This window comes from Topomyia yanbarensis, chromosome 2 (assembly GCF_030247195.1).
Source record: "Topomyia yanbarensis strain Yona2022 chromosome 2, ASM3024719v1, whole genome shotgun sequence".
Taxonomy (NCBI): domain Eukaryota; kingdom Metazoa; phylum Arthropoda; class Insecta; order Diptera; family Culicidae; genus Topomyia; species Topomyia yanbarensis.
The window spans coordinates 40,992,900-41,016,893 of NC_080671.1; the positions used below are offsets into that span (position 1 = coordinate 40,992,900).

A 23,994-nucleotide genomic window follows, 5' to 3' on the forward strand; every position below is an offset into this window, starting at 1 on the left:
ACTAAAAGTGAGATATATTTATTAACTGCAAGTCCATATATTAGGATTATGGCTTCAGCAAAGTTGTAGAGCAATTTATTGCCAACAAGTTTGTTGAAGACACACAGTCTTCATCTTGAATATATTCAACATTATTGTTTGTTGTTCCCTTTAAAAGCCAGTTCATTAATAAAACTTTAAATATCATTCTGACAAGTTTGGTATGTTCCGTAAAAAGTTTTGAATATTCAAAATGGACAACTTCTTATATTACAACATAATGATGGTTGATCTCATGAACTTTCGAAGAAATCGGCAATTTTTTAAAAATATAGTGTTACAAATCGTGATTGGTTGTTCACGTTGAAACAGCTGAGTTTACGTCAATAATGTTTTCGGAGCAGTTCTCAAAAATAGCAAGCACTGTCATTTTCTGCTATGACGTTAGTGATTCATTCTTCAAATTTTCAATTATTTTTGCCTTTCTCATATAGAAAGGTTATGCAATCACTCTGAAAAACGTCAACCTAATCCCGGCCCGGAGGGCCGAGTGTCATATCCCATTCGACTCAGTTCGTCGAGATCGGAAAAAGTCTGTATGTGTGTGTGTATGTATGTATGTGTGTGTATGTGTGTGTATGTGTGTGTGTATGTATGTGCGTATGTGTCAAATAATGTCACTCATTTTTCTCAGAGATGGCTGGACCGATTTGCCCAAACTTAGTATTAAATGAAAGGTGCAACCTTCCCATCAGCTGCTATTGAATTTTGGATCGATCGGAATTCTGGTTCCGGAATTACGGGTTTCAGAGTGCGGCCACACAGAAATTTCTCATATAAACTATAGGAAAAATTAAAAACTGAATTTTTATTTTTGATGCTAAATGTGTTCAAGGTGCATGAAACGTCGAGATTTGATGCAAACTAGAAAAAAAAAATTTGACTACGATTCACTTTTTTGGATTTTGGCACATTTTTGCCTTTCTCATATAGAAAGGTTATGCAATCACTCTGAAAAACGTCAACCTAATCCCGGCTAATTTTTTTTTTCGACTCGTTTAGGGTTTCTGGATTTTAACAGGGGCGTAGTTGATGGTTTACGGAGAGGGGTTACACCCCCCCCTCTACTGTTCGCGCCCCTCCTTTAAAAATCTCCTTAAATCACCCCTCAGACCACCACCCCATCCAGCCCTCATACCCCTCCCTTTCAACCCCATCATCTTTAAACCACCACTATATCACAAAGCATACCAATTTAAGCTGGGGAGTCGTTCGTTCATGGGACTTTCGCCCTCCTCACATACCCACCCCCGCATGACAAAATGAGTTAGCAAGCAGATAACATTGATCTAATGCTGATTAGGCTAATGAAGTATGATATTTTTTTGTTTCAAGTGTTTCACCGTCGACACGTAGCTCATCAAGTTCGTGGCTGGCATGCCATTGTGTATAAGTGCAAAGTGTACTAAGAATGTAATGGACATTTCCACGATTATGTTGAACATAAAAAGTCTCCGTGCCATAGTTTAGAGAAATGAGAAATGCACAATTGCACCGCTAGGTGGATTAAAACAGGTTTTTTATTTGGTAGTAGGAAGGATCTGACGTCTTTGAAAAAGTTGTTAAAATTGCTTTTGCGAATATTTTTACTGAACACACTAAGTATCGTTTTCCAACATTTTTGAAGTTATCGCTTATTATATTCGGATGACACCCAAAAATATTTTTTGTGAATATTTTTTTTTTCAATTATCGTTTCTACGAACTGTATACATTCTATGCAGTTCTTCCAACTGCCAAAATACAGAATTTTCATAAATGATTAATTTTTGCTAACTCGAGTATTATCGAAGATATTGGATTTTTTTTTTGAATAACAATAGTTTGTTGAAAATAATTGAGTTTTAGAGGGGTAGCACTTGTAATTGCAACTAGAGTAGGCTATCCAGTTTTGCCCATTCAAAAGTTATAACTTTTGAAACATTCACTAATTTTATCAAAAATTACCCAATAACTTCTAAGTCGCAAGAGATAGATCAATAATCTTCTTCTTCTGGAAAGATTCGTATCTTGATAAGACGCATAATTTTCTGGAACCTTTGGAAGTTTTTTTACGATATTTAAGAACTTATGTATAAAAAATTTTTAAGGGTTCATTTACAAAAAACGCATTATAACTTCGAATGTACTATAAATAGATATGTTTAGTCTTCCGCAAAAAGAAGTTGTTTAATATTTCTGAAGACTTCATCTTGTTTTTCACAATTGCAAATAAAATTGTAACAAATATCTCACTTCCAGGGGAATTAATCATTATAACTACATCACCAAAATGAAGGTCTTGGATCATCATAAAACAGACATCATTGCTGAACACTTTACCGCTTTAGCTTGAGAAATTTTTCGCACGTTTTTGGCAAAAAAAAACTGTGGAGTGTTATGAAATCGCACATTTTCTTTTTCGGAATGTGCGAGGTCAATGGTGGAAAATAGGATACTCTATATTTGTTATACTATTCAGACATAATATTGTGGGGTTAGGAACGACAGTGCATAGAGTGACCATATCAGGCCAGTAAAAACCAAGGACAGTTTGAAGACCCCCCCTCCCATCATTCAATTGTTTGTGATGGTTTCAAGTTATTATTAAAGATATTGGTAATCCTCATTTGCAGAGATCAGACGAAATATTTTGAGATCGTCTACGAAGAGGAGTCTTTAGCACTAAATATACGTCATTGAGGTAAAGCAGAAACATCAACGGTGCCAAGTAGCTTCCCTTGGCTATTTTATTTGACATTGAAGTAAATGTAGAGGCCTGACAATCATCTTAATTTCATCTATATCTCGATCTGAAGCGACGGCCAACCAGTGAATTGTCAGTGAATGTGAGTAGGCTATCGTGCTTTTGATCGCGTGAAATTTTGCACGAATTATATGTATGGTCCTTTCAAGCGGCTGTCATTTTATTTTTTACCCATCCATCTGAAATTGACTCTTTCTTAAATGCAAACATCATACCCAGTTCGAGAGAGCGTTCTATGAAGTCATTCATAGTGTTTGATGTGTCGTTCACTTTTCCTTTTGTGGATTGGAATCATTTTTGCGGGTTTCCTGCAAATGAAAAAATCCTACTAGCAAGAGATGATTGAAAGGTGTTAAGAAGCCGACTCTCAAAGGAGACTTTTTAGAAGCATGAGAGGGCATTTGTTGGATCCTGGATTGTAAAACGATTGAGATTCCAGTATATAAGGCTTTGTTTCTCGTATTCTGCTTGAGACTGAGTTTGCGTTGCATTGACTATTGCAGTCAACTGTATCAGAAAACTGGACGAGAGTAAACAAAACTTAACGAAAACAAATATTTTAGTCTTATTGGAAAAAAAACAGGACGAATCAATCATTTTCTTTGACATCCCAGTACACCAGGCCATTCAGTTGAAAAACAGTATACAAATGTTCCCAAGAGATCTACAAATTGATCATTTCATTTATTACACTAGTTTACAAGAAAAATGAAACTTCAAGAAAAAGTATTTTTTAGGCTAATTTCGAGTCGCTTAACATGAAAACAATATTCATTTTTTTGTTCAAAAAATCGATTTTGTGATTTTCTCAAAAAACTCGTTTTAAGCACTTTTTGTAGTTTTTAGTCAATATTTCGTGCCTAAATCATCCAATTAATTTAGTCAATATGCAGGTTGAAAGGTGCCGAGATGCCCTTTCCAAAAACAAATAATATGTGTCGACCATATGTAAAAATTTTAGTGCTGCAAGCGACCAAAGTTTAAAAAAGTGCATTTTTGACCATTTTTAAAAGTTACTCAAATTCATATTTTTTACAGAATTTTTTTTTTTCGGACCTTTTAGAATCTAAGATAACAGATAATATGTTTACGTTAATTTTAAGCCTAATATCACTAACATCGGTTTAGAGGCTGTAGCACTGGTCTCATAAACCAGTCGTCAAATATTCGAGTCCCTATCGGGAAGGAGTCTCAGTGGAATCATAGCACTAGCCACGTAATGTTCTGTGAACTGATAATCTACTGCGAAGCCTGTTGAAGCAGAAGGTGAAAATTCCTTTATTTCGTTATGTACTAACCACAGACAAAACAAAACTTTTCCAACGAATATTTTTTTTTTTAAAAAAAGGTCGATTTTTTTTACATTGGTCTATTGTAATCATAATAAATGTACATTGGATCTACGCATATTATACATTTTCAGAAAGGGCACATCAATACCTTTCGAGCTGTTTCGATCCGATCCTATTTGAACGAGGTATTGACAAATAACTAAAATAGTGCCCAAAAACAGCTTTTTCAAAGAAATCTTAAAAATGCTTCTTTGAAAAAATGAACTTGGTTTTCGTATTCAGCGATCCAAAATTAACTTAGAAAGCACCTTTCTTCTTAGCTTATCTTTAAAATTGTTAAAATCTGTCACATTAAATTCTGAAAAGATGAAAAATTAATTTTTCTGTAATAAAAAATAGAAAAATAGAGCAAAAAAAGAGGAAGCAAAAGAAAAACGTTTTGTTTTTTTTACTCGAACTTCTTTGAAAGAGAAACAGAGTATTATTTTCGTGTTCAGTGACCCAAAATTCATCTAAAACACTTTTTTCGTAACTTCATTTTTCTTGTAAACTAGTGTAATCTTATTTAAGACCAAACGACATATGTGAAAAACAGAACAATTTTCACTCGGTGCTTAATAACATCACCAATTTTCATCGGATTTTCGTGATCTTAGGCGTAAAATTCACGTGAGAAGTTTGTCTGTCACATAAGATTTTAAAAGATTTTTTGCCGATTTTTTTTATGAAAAATTAACTAAAAATGAGTAATTTTACCAAGCATTACTTTTTTTGACTTTGGTTGCTCTTAATCCTAAATTCTTGACAATTTATCCTAACATTTTATACATTTTTGGAATGATACCTTTCGAATGGTGAGTCGTTTGTGTTAATCGGAAGATTTGTTCCTGAGATATTGACCAATAACTGCAAAAAGTGCTCAAAACCACGTTTTTTCAAAAAATCACAAAAACGGTTTTTTGAAAAAGAAAATGGATATGATTTACGTGTTCAGCGACCCAAAATTGACTTAAAAACACCTTTTATCTTAACTTCATGCAATCACCCCAAAATTTGTAAACTTTCACAAAAAGATCACGGACAAATAGACGACGAGGAAGACGATGATAATTTGCCGAAACGTTAAAGAGCAAGAGCAAAATTTGTCTAGATTCAACTGAGAAAGTCTCGGAAGACGGCAATCTTAAAACAACGAAAAAAATTCACGTCGTTCGCCAAATCTTAATGAAAATCAATCAGTAGTACTCTACCAATGCTCCGAAAACATTTATTGATTTTATAATAGATTGTGTAAAGGACATCGGAAAAGGCTAATTTTTTAACGTTTTCAAAGATGGGTGCATTTCGATTCATTCTCAGTTGAATCTTAACAACCCGAACAACCTTCACAATAAGAATCCGGCAATCGTATTTACACAAGCAATATAGGAGCGAAGATATATAATATAAAAGAGAGGAGAATGAGTTGCATGAAAAGTGTTTTTTCCTGTTCTTTAATTGCTCTGAGTTGCACACGACGAGCACCGAAATCAACGATTGATTATCGGAGCATCCGTTTATCAATTCCGGCACCCAATTCGAAATCCCAACGAAGGTCTCGTAATGGATATAAAACGGAACTCAACTTTATAGGAGCTTAACTCTGACTGACTGACAGTAAAAAGTGGTGTTATTAAATTAATTGCAATCCTTTTCTCGAATACGCTGCCGGCCAACCCCCCCCCCCCCGTTCTAATTAAACGCAGATCATCAATTCGTAGCGATTCCTTTAGATTATGTCCTGCTTGTGCAATAGCAGACACGGAACGCTTCTGGAAGGTACTTGAGTAATTATCAGTCTCTCGTCATACTTCGGTGAATGAGGTTTAAAACTGAATGATTTTTTACCTCAATAGAATTATAGTGCTTAAGGGACCACTTCAATGGAAAATAGTAAAGCGAAAATAATCTAGAAACACTATCGGTTAGATTTAAGATAACGATGTTACCATATTTAGACACATAATGATCAAAAATATATATTTATAAGATGGTTCTGTTTGATTTGGAACCTACCAATTTCCCAGTTCATGCGAAACTCTTTCAGAGCAAAGCGGATGAGTCTATGTCTAACATCTCCTCTTTCCTAGACCTAACTAAAGTTGGCCAGTTTTCCACATTCAGAATGTGGAAATTTCTACTACTTATGTACGCCATCAGTTCAGAGCCTCTCAGATTGATGTCTGAGCTACTCCAAATGATGTGATGATCATTTGCCTCACTGCCGATAATAAGCAGAAGCCTATTTCTTCTACAATATGATACAATGCCGTTGAAATCATCAAAAGGAGATGACTTGTTATGCGGTAAATATGCTGACCATTATAAATCCTTTTTGTCTACATTAACGACAATCAGAATAACTGTGACAGCGATATCGAGAGTTGCAAGCTCCGCTATGAACCACGCACCAATAGCCTTATTAGCAAGAATGCATGCACGAGGCATTTAACGTGGGTTAGTCATGCCTGTCTTGTTATAAGCAATAAAGTTTTAAGTATCTTCCCAATATAGAAGTTTCCTTCGCTTCTTGAACCAATGTCAATGCTATGAAAGGTTTTACATTGCGATATTTTGACCACTAATTTCTAAACATGTGACATAAAAATAGTACTTATATGAGTAAAGAAAAGTTCTCATAGACCTAAGAGAAAGAAACGTTAAACTAAACGAATAAAGAAGGGATTATAAAAAGCAAACTTATCCTTACCGATCGCGGGCACAAAAAAGACAGAATCCAAACCAAACTTGAAACAGTATTTCCATAATTACTCTTATTTATCATTTCATTTATTACACTAGTTTACAAGAAAAATGAAACTTCAAGAAAAAGTATTTTTTAGGCTAATTTCGAGTCGCTTAACATGAAAACAATATTCATTTTTTTGTTCAAAAAATCGATTTTGTGATTTTCTCAAAAAACTCGTTTTAAGCACTTTTTGTAGTTTTTAGTCAATATTTCGTGCCTAAATCATCCAATTAATTTAGTCAATATGCAGGTTGAAAGGTGCCGAGATGCCCTTTCCAAAAACAAATAATATGTGTCGACCATATGTAAAAATTTTAGTGCTGCAAGCGACCAAAGTTTAAAAAAGTGCATTTTTGACCATTTTTAAAAGTTACTCAAATTCATATTTTTTACAGAATTTTTTTTTTTCGGACCTTTTAGAATCTAAGATAACAGATAATATGTTTACGTTAATTTTAAGCCTAATATCACTAACATCGGTTTAGAGGCTGTAGCACTGGTCTCATAAACCAGTCGTCAAATATTCGAGTCCCTATCGGGAAGGAGTCTCAGTGGAATCATAGCACTAGCCACGTAATGTTCTGTGAACTGATAATCTACTGCGAAGCCTGTTGAAGCAGAAGGTGAAAATTCCTTTATTTCGTTATGTACTAACCACAGACAAAACAAAACTTTTCCAACGAATATTTTTTTTTTTAAAAAAGGTCGATTTTTTTTACATTGGTCTATTGTAATCATAATAAATGTACATTGGATCTACGCATATTATACATTTTCAGAAAGGGCACATCAATACCTTTCGAGCTGTTTCGATCCGATCCTATTTGAACGAGGTATTGACAAATAACTAAAATAGTGCCCAAAAACAGCTTTTTCAAAGAAATCTTAAAAATGCTTCTTTGAAAAAATGAACTTGGTTTTCGTATTCAGCGATCCAAAATTAACTTAGAAAGCACCTTTCTTCTTAGCTTATCTTTAAAATTGTTAAAATCTGTCACATTAAATTCTGAAAAGATGAAAAATTAATTTTTCTGTAATAAAAAATAGAAAAATAGAGCAAAAAAAGAGGAAGCAAAAGAAAAACGTTTTGTTTTTTTTACTCGAACTTCTTTGAAAGAGAAACAGAGTATTATTTTCGTGTTCAGTGACCCAAAATTCATCTAAAACACTTTTTTCGTAACTTCATTTTTCTTGTAAACTAGTGTAATCTTATTTAAGACCAAACGACATATGTGAAAAACAGAACAATTTTCACTCGGTGCTTAATAACATCACCAATTTTCATCGGATTTTCGTGATCTTAGGCGTAAAATTCACGTGAGAAGTTTGTCTGTCACATAAGATTTTAAAAGATTTTTTGCCGATTTTTTTTATGAAAAATTAACTAAAAATGAGTAATTTTACCAAGCATTACTTTTTTTGACTTTGGTTGCTCTTAATCCTAAATTCTTGACAATTTATCCTAACATTTTATACATTTTTGGAATGATACCTTTCGAATGGTGAGTCGTTTGTGTTAATCGGAAGATTTGTTCCTGAGATATTGACCAATAACTGCAAAAAGTGCTCAAAACCACGTTTTTTCAAAAAATCACAAAAACGGTTTTTTGAAAAAGAAAATGGATATGATTTACGTGTTCAGCGACCCAAAATTGACTTAAAAACACCTTTTATCTTAACTTCATGCAATCACCCCAAAATTTGTAAACTTTCACAAAAAGATCACGGACAAATAGACGACGAGGAAGACGATGATAATTTGCCGAAACGTTAAAGAGCAAGAGCAAAATTTGTCTAGATTCAACTGAGAAAGTCTCGGAAGACGGCAATCTTAAAACAACGAAAAAAATTCACGTCGTTCGCCAAATCTTAATGAAAATCAATCAGTAGTACTCTACCAATGCTCCGAAAACATTTATTGATTTTATAATAGATTGTGTAAAGGACATCGGAAAAGGCTAATTTTTTAACGTTTTCAAAGATGGGTGCATTTCGATTCATTCTCAGTTGAATCTTAACAACCCGAACAACCTTCACAATAAGAATCCGGCAATCGTATTTACACAAGCAATATAGGAGCGAAGATATATAATATAAAAGAGAGGAGAATGAGTTGCATGAAAAGTGTTTTTTCCTGTTCTTTAATTGCTCTGAGTTGCACACGACGAGCACCGAAATCAACGATTGATTATCGGAGCATCCGTTTATCAATTCCGGCACCCAATTCGAAATCCCAACGAAGGTCTCGTAATGGATATAAAACGGAACTCAACTTTATAGGAGCTTAACTCTGACTGACTGACAGTAAAAAGTGGTGTTATTAAATTAATTGCAATCCTTTTCTCGAATACGCTGCCGGCCAACCCCCCCCCCCCCCCCCCGTTCTAATTAAACGCAGATCATCAATTCGTAGCGATTCCTTTAGATTATGTCCTGCTTGTGCAATAGCAGACACGGAACGCTTCTGGAAGGTACTTGAGTAATTATCAGTCTCTCGTCATACTTCGGTGAATGAGGTTTAAAACTGAATGATTTTTTACCTCAATAGAATTATAGTGCTTAAGGGACCACTTCAATGGAAAATAGTAAAGCGAAAATAATCTAGAAACACTATCGGTTAGATTTAAGATAACGATGTTACCATATTTAGACACATAATGATCAAAAATATATATTTATAAGATGGTTCTGTTTGATTTGGAACCTACCAATTTCCCAGTTCATGCGAAACTCTTTCAGAGCAAAGCGGATGAGTCTATGTCTAACATCTCCTCTTTCCTAGACCTAACTAAAGTTGGCCAGTTTTCCACATTCAGAATGTGGAAATTTCTACTACTTATGTACGCCATCAGTTCAGAGCCTCTCAGATTGATGTCTGAGCTACTCCAAATGATGTGATGATCATTTGCCTCACTGCCGATAATAAGCAGAAGCCTATTTCTTCTACAATATGATACAATGCCGTTGAAATCATCAAAAGGAGATGACTTGTTATGCGGTAAATATGCTGACCATTATAAATCCTTTTTGTCTACATTAACGACAATCAGAATAACTGTGACAGCGATATCGAGAGTTGCAAGCTCCGCTATGAACCACGCACCAATAGCCTTATTAGCAAGAATGCATGCACGAGGCATTTAACGTGGGTTAGTCATGCCTGTCTTGTTATAAGCAATAAAGTTTTAAGTATCTTCCCAATATAGAAGTTTCCTTCGCTTCTTGAACCAATGTCAATGCTATGAAAGGTTTTACATTGCGATATTTTGACCACTAATTTCTAAACATGTGACATAAAAATAGTACTTATATGAGTAAAGAAAAGTTCTCATAGACCTAAGAGAAAGAAACGTTAAACTAAACGAATAAAGAAGGGATTATAAAAAGCAAACTTATCCTTACCGATCGCGGGCACAAAAAAGACAGAATCCAAACCAAACTTGAAACAGTATTTCCATAATTACTCTTATTTATCATTGTCACTGAAAACTATTTTACTGCCACTACTTGCATTCTCAAAATTGCGGCGTCAAGCAACAAGTTTTTCATAACACCATCCAACCCATACCTGGCTCGAAAAAAGGAACAGGTTTAAAAATGGATTGGAAAGGAAAAAGGGTACTAAAATCGGCTAGATTTATGCGAAATGTTCCTCGCCCGCCCAACCGAAGGCAACGATAAATTGTGCCTGCTTAGGGGCCAAACTAATGAGTTTTGTGTGCACAGTTACGATGATCTATGGCTGTTTCGTGATGCCCGGTAAATAATAATGAACGATGCCAATGTGATGGGGATATAATCAAAAGGGTGCAATAAATCACGTTTATTGAACCGTGGGTTGAACAAACCTGTGAAACGTGCCGAAGAAAAAAAAAGTACTTGGAAAGAATTTGAAATTTCGAACTTGTTGTTCCCCGTGTTTATACTCAATTTCACTGTGAAACCAACCATGTGACCCCATCATGCCCAAAGACAGCCCAGCACGCGTTTCCACTTGATGTAATACGTAAACAACCGTCGAATTGCTCTCGAAATTGGTTTGAAGCTATTTTCCATCGACTCTACAAGTAGAGGACTGCCTTTGAAGCGCTGGTTCTCTCGGACGGTGCAAGCAGACGACGTCATCTGATGATAGTGCCTTCGAAGTCTTGTATTACTGTTTTTTTTTGCTTTACTATCTTACTATTTTCCGACATGTGCCCTGACGAAACACACTAGCGGACCGCACAGTCCAAGGCCAGCGGCAACGTATTGCGCGTCCTTTCTGCACTGTTCGAAGCTCTGTCTTCCGGGTAGCTTTTGATAGTTACCCAGTAGGTACAGAGCCCGTTCAGGAGATTAATCGCATCGCTAAGCCTGGCTGCCGTCGTTCGAGTGTCGCCGGGCAGAGAAACCTGACGGTGCGCTGCAATGCCATACTTACTAGCTTCAGCCATATGTTTGTGACGAGCAGTTGATTTTTTTCGTCCTGCAAAAAAACGGAAAGGAAAATGAAAGAAAAGTTAGGAATATTGTATGGTGTTTGCGACTTATCGGAGGAACGTCTGTGACGACCGATGCTGTGAGTGTGTGTAGTAATCAGCAAAGCACATCACCCGAGTACTAGTTTCCCATTAAATTTTCTCTCTCTTATGAAGCTACTGTTTGATACTTTATTTTTATCTCGGACTATATTTTCGACGAAAAATTAATTACATTGCTTCGAAGCTTACTTCGGACATAACCGTTTCCGTGGTGTAGTGGTTATCACATCCGCCTAACACGCGGAAGGCCCCCGGTTCGATCCCGGGCGTAAACAATTTTTTTTTGTACTGATTCGGATATCTGACTCTATTTCCTCAGTCTATTGCAGTTTCGTATAGAATACAAAACGATTTTACCCTTTTCATCTTCTGCGTTGGGGATATAAAGCGAAAGAGCGCATTTCACACTGTTGTGCTATCTTATGGAAAGCGCCATTTTGCACATTTCAATAAAAACGATTTTTAAAGTTTGAGATCAGTGGCGGATCCAAGGCGCCTGGACCGTCGCGTGGCGGATCCAGAGGTCCGGTCCCCACCGGAAAATTTTCGACGCGCTGAGAAATTTTAAAATAAGAAAAAAATAGAAATCTTTTTTTACATTTTAACGACATCCAATTAGCTAGAGATTACTGGGTAGGGAAAGGTATGAAAATTTAGAGCCATAATACTCAAGTGAGAGCAAGGATGTGAATTATACAGATCGGAAAACTAGAAGTGGCAGGATCTTCAGTTGATGGGGGTCGAGCTTAGGCAGCATAACTACGAATCACTCAAATCCACCAAAAAGTTAAGCCCGTAAGGTATTAAGCCTGTTCTAATGACCCTACCACTTATAGTTTTCCGATCTGTATACTTCACATCCTTGCTGTTACTTGAGTATTATGACGAACGGCAAGATACGGTGGGAAAGTCACGGGTCTGGAAACTGTACGCTTGACTGGTTCAAATTTATATGGAAGATTTATTTCCTGCAGAATACAAGCTCAACCAGGCTTTACTGATTCATTTTATGGTCCTTAGTAATCTCACAAATTTTTATACTGATCGGTTAGTTCTACGGACCCTCCAAAAATTTCAAAGTTTATATGGAAATTAGAATGGAAGATCGGTTAAAATTGTCAAAAAACCATTTTATCAACCAAAAAATAAGAACACTACATATTTCCAAAGGTATTCTTCTAGTAATCATATTCGAGGAATATTGTAAGCTTGTAAAAATTTACTGAGAAAAGTTATTAACTAAAGAATCAGCATAACTTCAAAACAAGTGAATATTATTATTAACGGGTGCTCAATAAAAAAAATGAGAATGTCATGTAGTTAAAAAACAAAAAAAAATCAGCGAATTCGGTATTTTTTATTAAAAACATAATGTTTATTCTTCAAAAAACGTCAATGAATATTGGGGAAGGGGCAGTCAGCCGTACAACGCCTCTTAGTCGCGATGCTCTCACAAGAGCGCTGGAGCGTCCATCTTCTGGATACAATTCCGGATCCTGGTGGTCAACTGCTTCGTATCCTTGGCCCGCCAATTATTTTTGTACACTAGGGTACTAAGGGATACGAAAAAATCCTCAATGGTACGGCACTGGGGCAAGTTGGCCGGGTTCCTTTCTTTCGGCACGTACGGAATCTTTTTCTGGACAAGATACTCCAGCGTCTTCTTGGCGTAATGGGATGACGCCTTGTCCGACCAGAAGACGTACTTCCCATCCGCGCTTTAAGAACAGCAGAAAATTTTTCTTAAGTACACTTGTTGATTGATGGCCAGACTGGTGGGCTTGAACCACGGCTTTAATGTCCCTTTGTCCGATATGGCGATTTACAGAATAATTTTTTTTTCTAATTTAAATAAACTTATATTTTACTTCGGGAGGCGTGGCCGACTTGTCGCTGGAATAGCAGCTGTCATTTGCCGGAATGTGGATCCCACGTTAGTTCTTCGTCATCCACCGGCACTGCGATTTCACGATCGCTATTTGCTTCTTCCGACAGAGGATGTCCTCCATCTTGAGGGTTCGGTGAATCCAGATATAGGCCAGCGTCACGCAAACTCGTTCAGTCGTCATTATCTTCGCCGTACGACCTCTACCGGCCTTCCGCTCCACGCTCAGGGATGGCAAGATCCGGTAAACTGTACTCACGGACACGTGTTCGTATCGAAAGTGGTATACCGTAAACTTTTTTCCACGATGCCCATACATTTCATAAAACCGTACAACACGCTCGCGGAAAGCTTGCTGTTTCATCGCCATCTTCGATTGAACTGACAGCACCCGAGTGAAAAAAAACATGCCACCCATTCCTAGGGAGTCCAAAGAGCAATTCTTTTGGAGAGAAAAAAAATTACGCTCTTTACTTTAATTACAGAAAAGTATTGAAATCATTCCCATTTTTTATTGAATATCCGTTGAATATGGCAACCCTGTTCGAATAGCTGCAGCGGTGGGTTGCAAGTCTAGTTTACATCGTTTTTTCGAGAATGGTTTTAACGGGAATAAACATAAATTTAAAAAATATTTTATTATATCCTAAATTGTTAACCTATTGTCTCCTAGCGTACACCTAGGGCAACTGTCGAGTTTTTATAGGTAGTGTTCTTATTCAAAATTAAAAGCATCTAAACTATTTATTTTGGTGGTGGGCTTTGGGTTTAGAAGCTTCTGGATAAAACAAATCGATTCTTTTGATATATTCAAGTGTAAACTATACTTGCCACCTACCGCTCGCGTATAGCATATGCAGCTATTCGAACAGGGCTGCCATGGTTAATAATAACATCAACTTGTTTTGAAGTTGTGCTGCTTCTTTAGTTAATAACTTTTTTCAACGAATTTTTACGAACTTGAAAGGTTTACAAGAAAACCTTTAGAAATATATAGTCTTCTTATTAACCCATTCATGCCAATGTTGTTTGTGGACAACAACGTTTTTAAACAGCTATAACTTTTGATTGAGACAAGATTTGCTCATAAAAACAAGTAAGGCTAATAAATGTGAATATTGCTTTTCATTTGAGTATTAAAAGTTACAAGGGCCAGCTCTAGAACTGAAGTTATTGCAAGTAGACTGAGTTGATTCCGATGGAGGAGTGCTGCCAGGGATAGTTTATGTTGACGACGGAAAAAGAATTTTTTATATATCTTCGTTAACAACATTCATCACTACCCCACTCACTGCATGTATCTCGCCAAATCACTAACACTAATCCGACGATACACTCCCAATTGAAATCACTGAGCTCCGAATACGACCCGACTACTGATAACGTGATCAACCAAACGAAGCGCTCACTCATGATGTTCTATCAGAATGTCCGCGGATTACGCACTAAGACACCAGAGATCTTTACAGTCTTATCTGTTTCTGACTATGACGTAGTAGCATTAACAGAAACATGGTTTAACGACGATATCCTCAATGTTGAACTGACCGATAAATATGTGATATACCGATGCGATCGAAATAGCTCTACCAGCCGTGCCCTTCGTGGTGGTGGTGTTAAAAATGGAAATCGAAGCATTATTGTGACCGTCGATGCAGCCGCCCGTCTAGAACAAGTAGCAGCTCGTACATATTACGGGGCAAAGTCTCTCGTTGTATGTGCGATTTACCCACCACCGAATTCTGATCTCTCTGGATGAATCTGTGAATAGATTTTATCACGAACTGGAATAAATGTTTCAACAACTTGTGCCTAGGAGGAAAAGCGCGCCGGCCGGAAAACAAACGACCTTGGTGGAATGCTGAGTTACGGCATCTTCTAAATCACCTCAGGAAGGCTCGAAAACGATTTTTTAGAACAAGACGTGAAACCGACAAAACGTCCGCGCGGGAATTAGAACACCAATTCGAGCTCGTGAATGCAACATACTTTTGCTCATATGTTTCCCGAATTGAATGCAGCATGAAGGACAACCCACAGCAGTTTTGGTCTTACCTGAGGTACAAAACATGCTCCGGTGGAATCCTGGAATGCGTCAACTATAGAGACACCAACGTCACCTGCGAAGTCAGCAAATCTATTCTCGTCATTCTATCAAAACGTGCTCAGTAATAACTCACCACCTTTGTCTGAATCGTTCTTGAGTAGTTTGCCAATGTTCACTCTGAATTTTCCTGCAACATCATTCACCGAACAACAGGTACATCTTAATCTCCGGGATATTGACAGTTCCAAGGATCCGGGGTCCGCTGGGCTACAACAATCGTTCATCAAGAATTGCTCAATCGCTCTTTTGCTGAAAATGTTTTCCACGAAATGGAAGAAAGCTTTGATAACTCCAACCAACAAAACGGGCAACGTACATGATGTCGCCATAAGCTGCCTCCCTAAAATCTTCGAGAGTATGTTGTTAGATGTTATCTACTCCGCGTTAAAATACATCATCACTTGAACCAGCATAGTTTTGTAAAAAAGCGCTCGACAACTACAAATTTGATGAGCTACCTGTCGTCGCTGATTGATAAATTGGAAAAACGACAACAGATCGATGCGGTGTACATTGACTTCTCGAAAGCTTTCGACCGTGTTCCTCATCAGCTTGCTCTGGAAAAGCTAAGGCGGACTGGACTGCTGGACTGGCTGACTAATTGGATCTCCTCGTACCTTGCGAACCGTAGCGCCTCGGTGGGACTTGGAACTACACTCTCGGATCCTTTCCACATTTCATCGGGCGTCCCTTGAGTCATCTCGGACCTCTTCTCTTTGTGGACGACCTCTGCAGTGAATTATCGTCTTCTAAAGTCATCTATGTTGATGATCTGAAAATTTACCGTGTCATAACAACTATGGTAGACTGTTGTGCATTGCAAATGGACGTCGATAGGATCATTGACTGGAGTGACAGAAACGGAATGAGTGTTAATGTTCAAAAATGCAGCACAATCACTTTTACACGAGTACATACTCCAATTAAGTTCGAATACTCAATGTGTTCTGCTCCCGTAGAACGAGTCGTATCCGTTAAGGACCTTGGTATCATTCTCGACTGCAAGCTACGCTTTACCGCACATTTTTCTTCCGTTATAGCTAAAGCCTACGCTGTACTTGGACTCATCAAACGCAGCACTCGTGATTTCAATGATGTGTATTGTCTAAAAACACTATACATTACACTGGTAAGTAGTATTCTAGAATATGGTGTTACTATTTGAGCTCCGTATCACATCATACACATTAATCGTATCGAACGGGTACAGAAAAACTATACCACTTTGTCCGTTACCCTGGCAAAATCGTTTCCAGCTTCCTGCATATGAAGATTGCTGTACCCTCATGAATCTCCCTACGCTGCGAAATAGGCGGATCTTTCTGCAACGACTTTTCATTTACAATTTTCTGACAGACAACGTAGACTCTCCTACGCTTCCAGCAAAACTTGACCTCAACGTTCCGGGAAGATCTTTCTGGAGAATTAATTTTTTCCGACGCTCAACACATTGCACGCAGTACGGCCAGAATAATCTTTTGGATGTTTGCTCTCAACTCTTCAACAGTGTCTATCATTTGTTTGATTTTAATATTAGTAAAGAATCGTTTAAATTAAAAATAGGTTTAAGTTAGTGTTTAGTCTAAATCTGTGCGATGTTACTTTTTTTAATCGGAGACAATACAATACAATTATCACAATTACCACTGACTGTAAGTTATGTTACAATATTATTGAAAACTGATAAAATTTATCAATTTAGACTGTTTTTGACTACGTTTTCCACGCAATTGGACTAGTGTAAATATTCTAGGAGAATTGTATTGAGCATTGAAAGGTAAAATTCGAGCAACTTCTGTCACTTCTAGGGAAGCACCTATCTTTATGAAAATAGACTTTTAGTGCTTCCTGACTCCACCGTTTTCAAGAAAAAATAGTTTTGAAGCTCTATAGAAAAAAGTTAGTTTTGAAGCTCCATAGAAAAAAAAATTAATCTTTTGCCAGATTAAAAATATGTAACAATAAACAAGAATTATGGCAAAAAGTAATTTCCAATTATAACGTAAAGGATGCTGCGATTCTAACTTTAAACTCGTTTTTCTCGAAATCAATATATTGTCACTTAGTCCGGTCTGACTTAACACCGACCATACGTCGTAACATTTTCTTTTTTACAATTTAACGACATTCAATTAGCTACAAATTACTTGGTAGGAAAAGTTATGAAAATTTAGAGCCATAGTACTCAAGTGAGAGCAAGGATGTGAAGTATGCAGATCGGAAAACTAAAAGCGGCAGTGATGGAGCTAATAGTCAAAAATTCCTGACGAAGCCTCATTGTTCCATCATGGATGATGAAACTCACGTCAAGGCGGACTGCCGGCAGCTTCCGGGGCTACTGTTCTTAACCGCCCAGCACAATTTGATGTTCCGGAGAACGTAAGGAAGCAGAAACTTTCAAAGTTTGTCAATAAATACATGATTTGGCAAGCGATCTGCTTATGTGGCAATCGGAGAGCGCCCTTCGTGGATACCGGGACTGTAAGTAGGGAGAGGAGTGTCTACAGAAGCGTCTGCTTCTTCTGTTGAATCAACACGAGCGATCTTCTGACCGCATCTAGCATCGTGCCACTATTCAAATGTTGTCCTGGAGTGGTACGAAGCTAACGGAGCCACTTTCGCACTCAAGGACATGAACCCCCCTCCTCCCCCAACGTATCGGAATTAAGGCTCACCTAAAAATACTGGGCAATTATGAAACAGGCACTACGGAAGGATCTCAAAGAGGTCAGATCCGAGGAAGACATGAAAAAATAGGGTTTCCAGCCAGCCAGATGTTGTACAGAACCTAATGAGTAGAGTTAATCGTAAGGTGCGAACGTACGCTTATGATATTGAAGTTGAATTAAATAAATATGCCAAAAGCTTACTAATGGGTTATATTTTATTATCTAAAAGTTTGAAAAGGATCGGTACACCAGGTAATTTTCTACAGCGTTGTGGGACACCCTTTAAAGAATCAATTATTAACTTTTAATCATATCTTCGGCTTTGTTTCGTCTAAAAACAACCGATGAGAGGCATGTTGAAGAAAATTGCTCAAAGAATCTAGAAAAAATAATACTTATAGTTGCCAAATATGTTAAATTTTCAGTTTAACCCATTCATGTCAATGTTGTTTGTGGACAACAACGTTTTTAAACAGCTATAACTTTTGATTGATGCAAGATTTGCTCACAAAAACATGTAACGCTAATAAATGTGACTATTGCCTTTCATTTGAATATTAATAGTACCAAGGATCAGCTCTAGAACTGAAGTTATTGCAATTATGGAGCAGTGCTGCCAGGAACAGTCGACGTTGACGTTGGAAAATGAATTTTTCATATATCTTCGTTATGTTGCAATAGTATTGAAAACTGATTTAACTTATCAATTTAGACTGTCTTTGACTACGTTTTCCACGCAATTGGACTATTGTAAATATTCTAGGTGAATTGTATTGAGCATTGGAAGGTAAAAATTAAGCAGCTTCTAGCACTGCGAAGGAAGCACCTATCTTTATGAAAAAAGGCTTTTCGTGTATCTTGATCCCACCGTTTTCAAGGAAAAATAGTTTTGAAACCCTACATGTACTACAAACAAGTTGGGCATGAAAGGGTTAAAAATTAAACTGCATTTTTCTCGTTATGCAAGAATTTTCATTTTGATAATATTTATGCAATTGTGTTCCTCAGATATTTTTACGGAAAAGAGCATCTAAAACTTCTTTATACCTTAAGCCAATCACTAGATACAGTGATTTGAAATAAGGTCAACAACATCAGGTATGAATACTGGTAGTTGCGAGAAACGTGCTCCTTCTAAATCCTTAAAAATGGGAAACAAATTGATCAAAATCAAAGAAAAGAAGCACAACCGCAGAGGTGCTCTCTTCAACAATGATTCGGCTCATTGTACAAAGTTTTCGAGTCTCAATACTTATCGAGTGCAAGCAAATTTAGAGAAAGGTCACTTTTCGATTGCGCTGAAGGATGATCTGTTAAAAGATCTTCACGGGTGTCTCCTTTCAATACCTCCTAATTCATTCATTCCCAGTTTCAGTGAGTTTTGCTAGGTATGATATTGTTCGGTACTCTCCGGGTAACGAACAAAGCAGTACCTGTTTGAAATAGAAATTGGAGGAGATAAGTGAGAAGGCAGGGGACTTCCGCTTTATTTTCGAACCATATACCCTTCACTAGAATAAGGTTTTCCTTTACATTCCGTGAATTCCCAAGGAATCTTTCAAGAGTACTGATTTTTTGATGAGGCTAGAGATCTATAACCCAGGCTTGGGGGCAGTTTGCTGGGAAGTTCTGATAACCAAGTCGCTTACATAGAAAATACAGCAGTATTTTTACAGTATCAACGACCGTTCTCTGGAATTTCTAGCGAAAAAGGGACAAACTTAACTGTGGCTTCCAAAAAGTCACGCGAAAATTTATAAATCTAAATCGGTTTAAGCCGAATTCGAATAACAGTATCTCTTAGCGGGTGTTGTTATTCTGTTATCTCAATATTCCCTTGGGGGTGTTGATATATCCACTCTTCGAGAAGTGTCTTTATTCTATTAATAGATATTTTTCTACACATTTTGATTTAGCGTCTTCTATACCTTTTAAACGTGTATTTTGGCTTGCATTTTCTTGCACCATGCACCATATTCGGTTAGCTCATAAATACTTTGAACTGTTTCTTGTTACAAAGAACATGTTTTTAGGATTTTTAGTGTCTTTTGTCTTAGATTTTTCAACTTAAAAATGTCATTTAGTTTTAGTGACTATCTCAAGTCATCAAAATTGAAAGCTTTATGCAATAATGTTTTAAAGTCCCTCCCGAAAGAAAATCCGGGATACAGACCTGGTTAAAACAGTAAGCGATGTTTATATTGAATTCTGGTTATCACTCCAATGAATTAGCAACAGATACGGTTCTCCTATGAATCTCTCTCATTGGAATCATCATTGAGAGGAATTGAAAATGACCATCATTTTATTTGCAGTATAAATACGGTTATCATGTTCATCTTATATCGTGCAATGAACTAGTATTAACCAATGAGTGGTCTCTCACAAACCGGATCTCATCGCATGCTACCTGAATACAACACACTATTAGTATGTCGCTTACCACTCCAATACAAAATAAATGTAACTCAATCTATCATTTCAATGCGCTCTCTCTTTCTCTCTCTTTCTCTCTCTCTCTCTCTCATGGCTTCTGTGAGAATATTCAGATTAGGAAATAGTATGTAAAGAAAATGGATTGATTATACAGCACAGGACCACAGATTTTTCACCTGAGAACATCTCAACAACCTCTGCAGGAATCTAACTAAGATCCACTGGGATAAGCGGTGGTCACTCAACCACCGGAGCTGTCAACAGTATCTATTATTTTGTTTGGTATATTTGGTTGATTGAGCAAATCAGAGGTTACTATATTCGAAGATGATATTAGCCGTTATTAATCTAATCTGGAATATCGTCATGTGAGAATTCTCTACTCACAAGGGTGAGTGAGAATGGCTGTCCTTACCAAAAATCTATGGATCTTCTCTATATTAACAAATTGATTGTGCTGGCGCCAATTTTATCTAAATCAAGGCACTTGGTTTTCTAGTCCCGAAATCGGGATGTATGTTTAACAAAAGTTATGCAACCTCGGTAGGTTAAACCATTAAATATATTTTAGTACAAAATTTTTACTTTTAAACTAGTGTATTCTAGCCTGACATGGAAAGAAAAAGCGTCATCAGCGTATGTTTTGTCTTCCATCAAAAAGTTAAGTGAGCATATCCAGCTTCCTGGAACAAACAATGAGCTCAAATTTACTGAACAATCTATCCAAAAAGAGACGATACACTCGCAATCAGCCACTTCTGCTGGCGAAATAAAAACGTTCAATCTAGCACATACATTTGGTGACCCCAATTTCTCACTAGTAACGAAAAATAAATACTTCGAAAGAAACATCAGCTCTACAATCAGCACATCTCCCCCGACGACATGCTTTCACCGGCTAACGAACGCTATCGCTGCCGCTTTGACGCTGTTTGAGCAAGTCAGGTACCAATCCTAAAATCAAAACTGAAACGGCTGCAGCCGGTCAGGTAACGATACACCGGAGGAAGCAAGAGGATTTCAGAGAAACGCCAACATTTGGAGAAGCTTCAATATCATCACCGACACAGACAGCGCAGTCTATTCTACACCTATCTCTGAGCGTCCACCCACACTGCCTCCCACCCAGGGAAAGGAAATGCTGAAAATCCGAACCCGAAATTTATGAGAAAACTAATAACGCTAAATCATGCCGAAGCGATATTGGGATCTGATTTGGCCCATCGAATACGGCGTTGGTGGAGAAGAATGACGGCTGGTGGAAAAGGCTATGAGCTCAGCTGAGAATGCTCCCTCGATTCTCGTAGATTTAGATAAAGCTGCAGCAGTCCACAAAAGGGTAAGCGGTGTTACTTGAAAAATGCATTAACGAGGTTTACGTGAGCAAACGAAGCGCCAGGGCAAATTGCAGCCAGGATTCAGTCGAATGCGATAGTATTGATCACAATAAAAGCATACGTGACTCTGGAAGGAAGAAATATGATGGTCGATTCTGGCTTTCGTCACTACGGTTCTTAATAGAGAGAAAAATTCACCTGACTTCATTCGCCTAGCTAACGCAATGTTCGAGGCTTGCGATTCTGAAATCTGATGACGGTAAAGCAATGGAATAGAATTGAGCATAACGATGTAATGGTGATTGCAGTGCTTCCGCAATTTCGTGTTCGAAGAATCGTGCAAATTGGATGTAAATATGAATGCTGCTTGTTTGAATACCACGGATATGGAAAGGTAGCTACCGGCGAGCCTGGATTGTGTTGCTATCTGGTTCGTGATCAGTTAATACTGGTAGTCCATGTCACACCAACGAATTTCTAAACCTTCTGGAATGAACTATGATCATATGCCTAAAGAATTCGTTTTCATGTAATTGAATTTATTCCAACAATAGGAAATAGAAAAACTGTTCACCTCTTCGAATGGTTTTCCGAGAATAGTAGTATAACTAAGCATGTATAATGTTAAAAATACTTTCAACCACAGAACAGACAGGATGTTGAAACACAATTTTTCCTGCCCTCCACCGCAGAACATTTTTCGATGCGGACAGCAATAAAGTTTCAACCACGTGGTGAAGGTATAGAAAGCATTTCTCCCTGTAGAGCTGTGGCTATAGAATCCAATACACTTTGAAGCAGGACGACACCCTGCAGAGGAAATCCCCTTAGTTGCCGTCTCTGGAGCTGAAAGTGACTACGGAAACTATTGGATAAACATGTCTCTCCTCTAGTTTAGTTTTATAATGAAATTTTACGACTGTAAATGTTGGTCCTAGCTACTTGGTGAAAAATTCCGTATGTCTGATAGTAAAGTCTGAGTAGAGCTGTCCTCGAGTTATCGTAATCGAAACAATTGTCGTTATGTGGGTTTTGGTTTCCTATTTCGGCTATTTCATTTTTCATTCATTTCTTTCATCTTGAATGCGGTTTAGATATTCCAATCTCGTGGTCCCCTCATACATATATGGCATTTTTAATGTTTAAAATTATTTGGAGTAATTGGTACACAGAAGAATTGCTATCATTTATTTATTGGGCTTTAACTTTAGAGGCAATCCACCTCGTACGAAAAGGGATAAATAATTATTTATTACCACAAGTAAAATGATAGTCCGTTATTATATATATGAAGAACCAGCAGAACACTAAGGCTCTATATGATTTTAAATATAAGTTCACTACAGATTTATATGTAATATCTTACGCGGTCAGGTGTTTCAAACACGACGGACGGAGCAGTTTTAGGAGACCGAAAAACCCGATTTCCAGAATTTTCTATCAAAGTTCAAGTGCGAACGCTTGTTGCTCATGTTATGTATTATCGTTTCAATTGAAATATGGAAAATCCAACCACCGAGAATCGTTTTTTTCTCTTGTTTAGTGCTAATCCATGATGTCGGAAGTAGTGCGTTTAGAACCAGATAGAGTACGATTGTCGCTGGTTCGATTTTCCAGTTTTCAACTGCAACCAGAGTAAATTCCAATCGCAAACCGTGTTTGAAGGCAACGGAAGGAGCATCTATTCGGGAAACTGTGCATCAAAACCCGTATACTGAGGAGATAATTTTGAATATCTGAGGAATTCCATGAGAAACCGGCCGACCACAAAATATGACCCTCGTCGATTCAAACGAAAATTTGAAGTTGTGTTTGGTTTATGAATTTCCATTATTTTCTCTGATAATTGCAATATTTTGATACAAGAGCAACTTTCCAAAAAGACGTAAACATTTCTACGTGCATTATTTCATTTTTTTTGTTCAATTACTGTATTTTATACACCAAAACTTTTTGAGAACGATTTTCAGGGAATTAATATTTATATACGAAAAAAAATGCGCTGAAAAAAATGTTTTGTCATTTTTCACAAAATCAAAAATTCGTGTTAAAAATTTAAATCGCGAAAAAAACCATTTTTTCTAATTTTTTATATTTTGTCAACAAAAACCTAAAGAGAAAAGAAACATTTTGAATGCATTGTATGATAATAACTTTATACATGTTTTTAAA

The 23,994-nt window shown here is 37.1% G+C and overlaps 1 protein-coding gene and 1 non-coding gene across 3 annotated transcripts in view; one reads left to right on the forward strand and one right to left on the reverse strand.

Annotated features, from left to right (window-relative positions):
- LOC131683369 (neuronal acetylcholine receptor subunit alpha-7-like) overlaps window positions 1-23,994 on the reverse strand; it is a 372,960-nt gene that overhangs the window by 149,665 nt on the left and 199,301 nt on the right. For both annotated transcript variants that reach the window (XM_058965291.1, XM_058965292.1), the window contains one exon: window positions 11,289-11,333. In XM_058965291.1, the coding sequence (XP_058821274.1) occupies window positions 11,289-11,333 (45 nt within the window). The remainder of the gene's footprint in view (window positions 1-11,288; window positions 11,334-23,994) is intronic.
- Trnav-aac (transfer RNA valine (anticodon AAC)) lies at window positions 11,591-11,663 on the forward strand. Its single transcript has one exon. It is a non-coding gene; the product is annotated as a tRNA-Val (tRNA).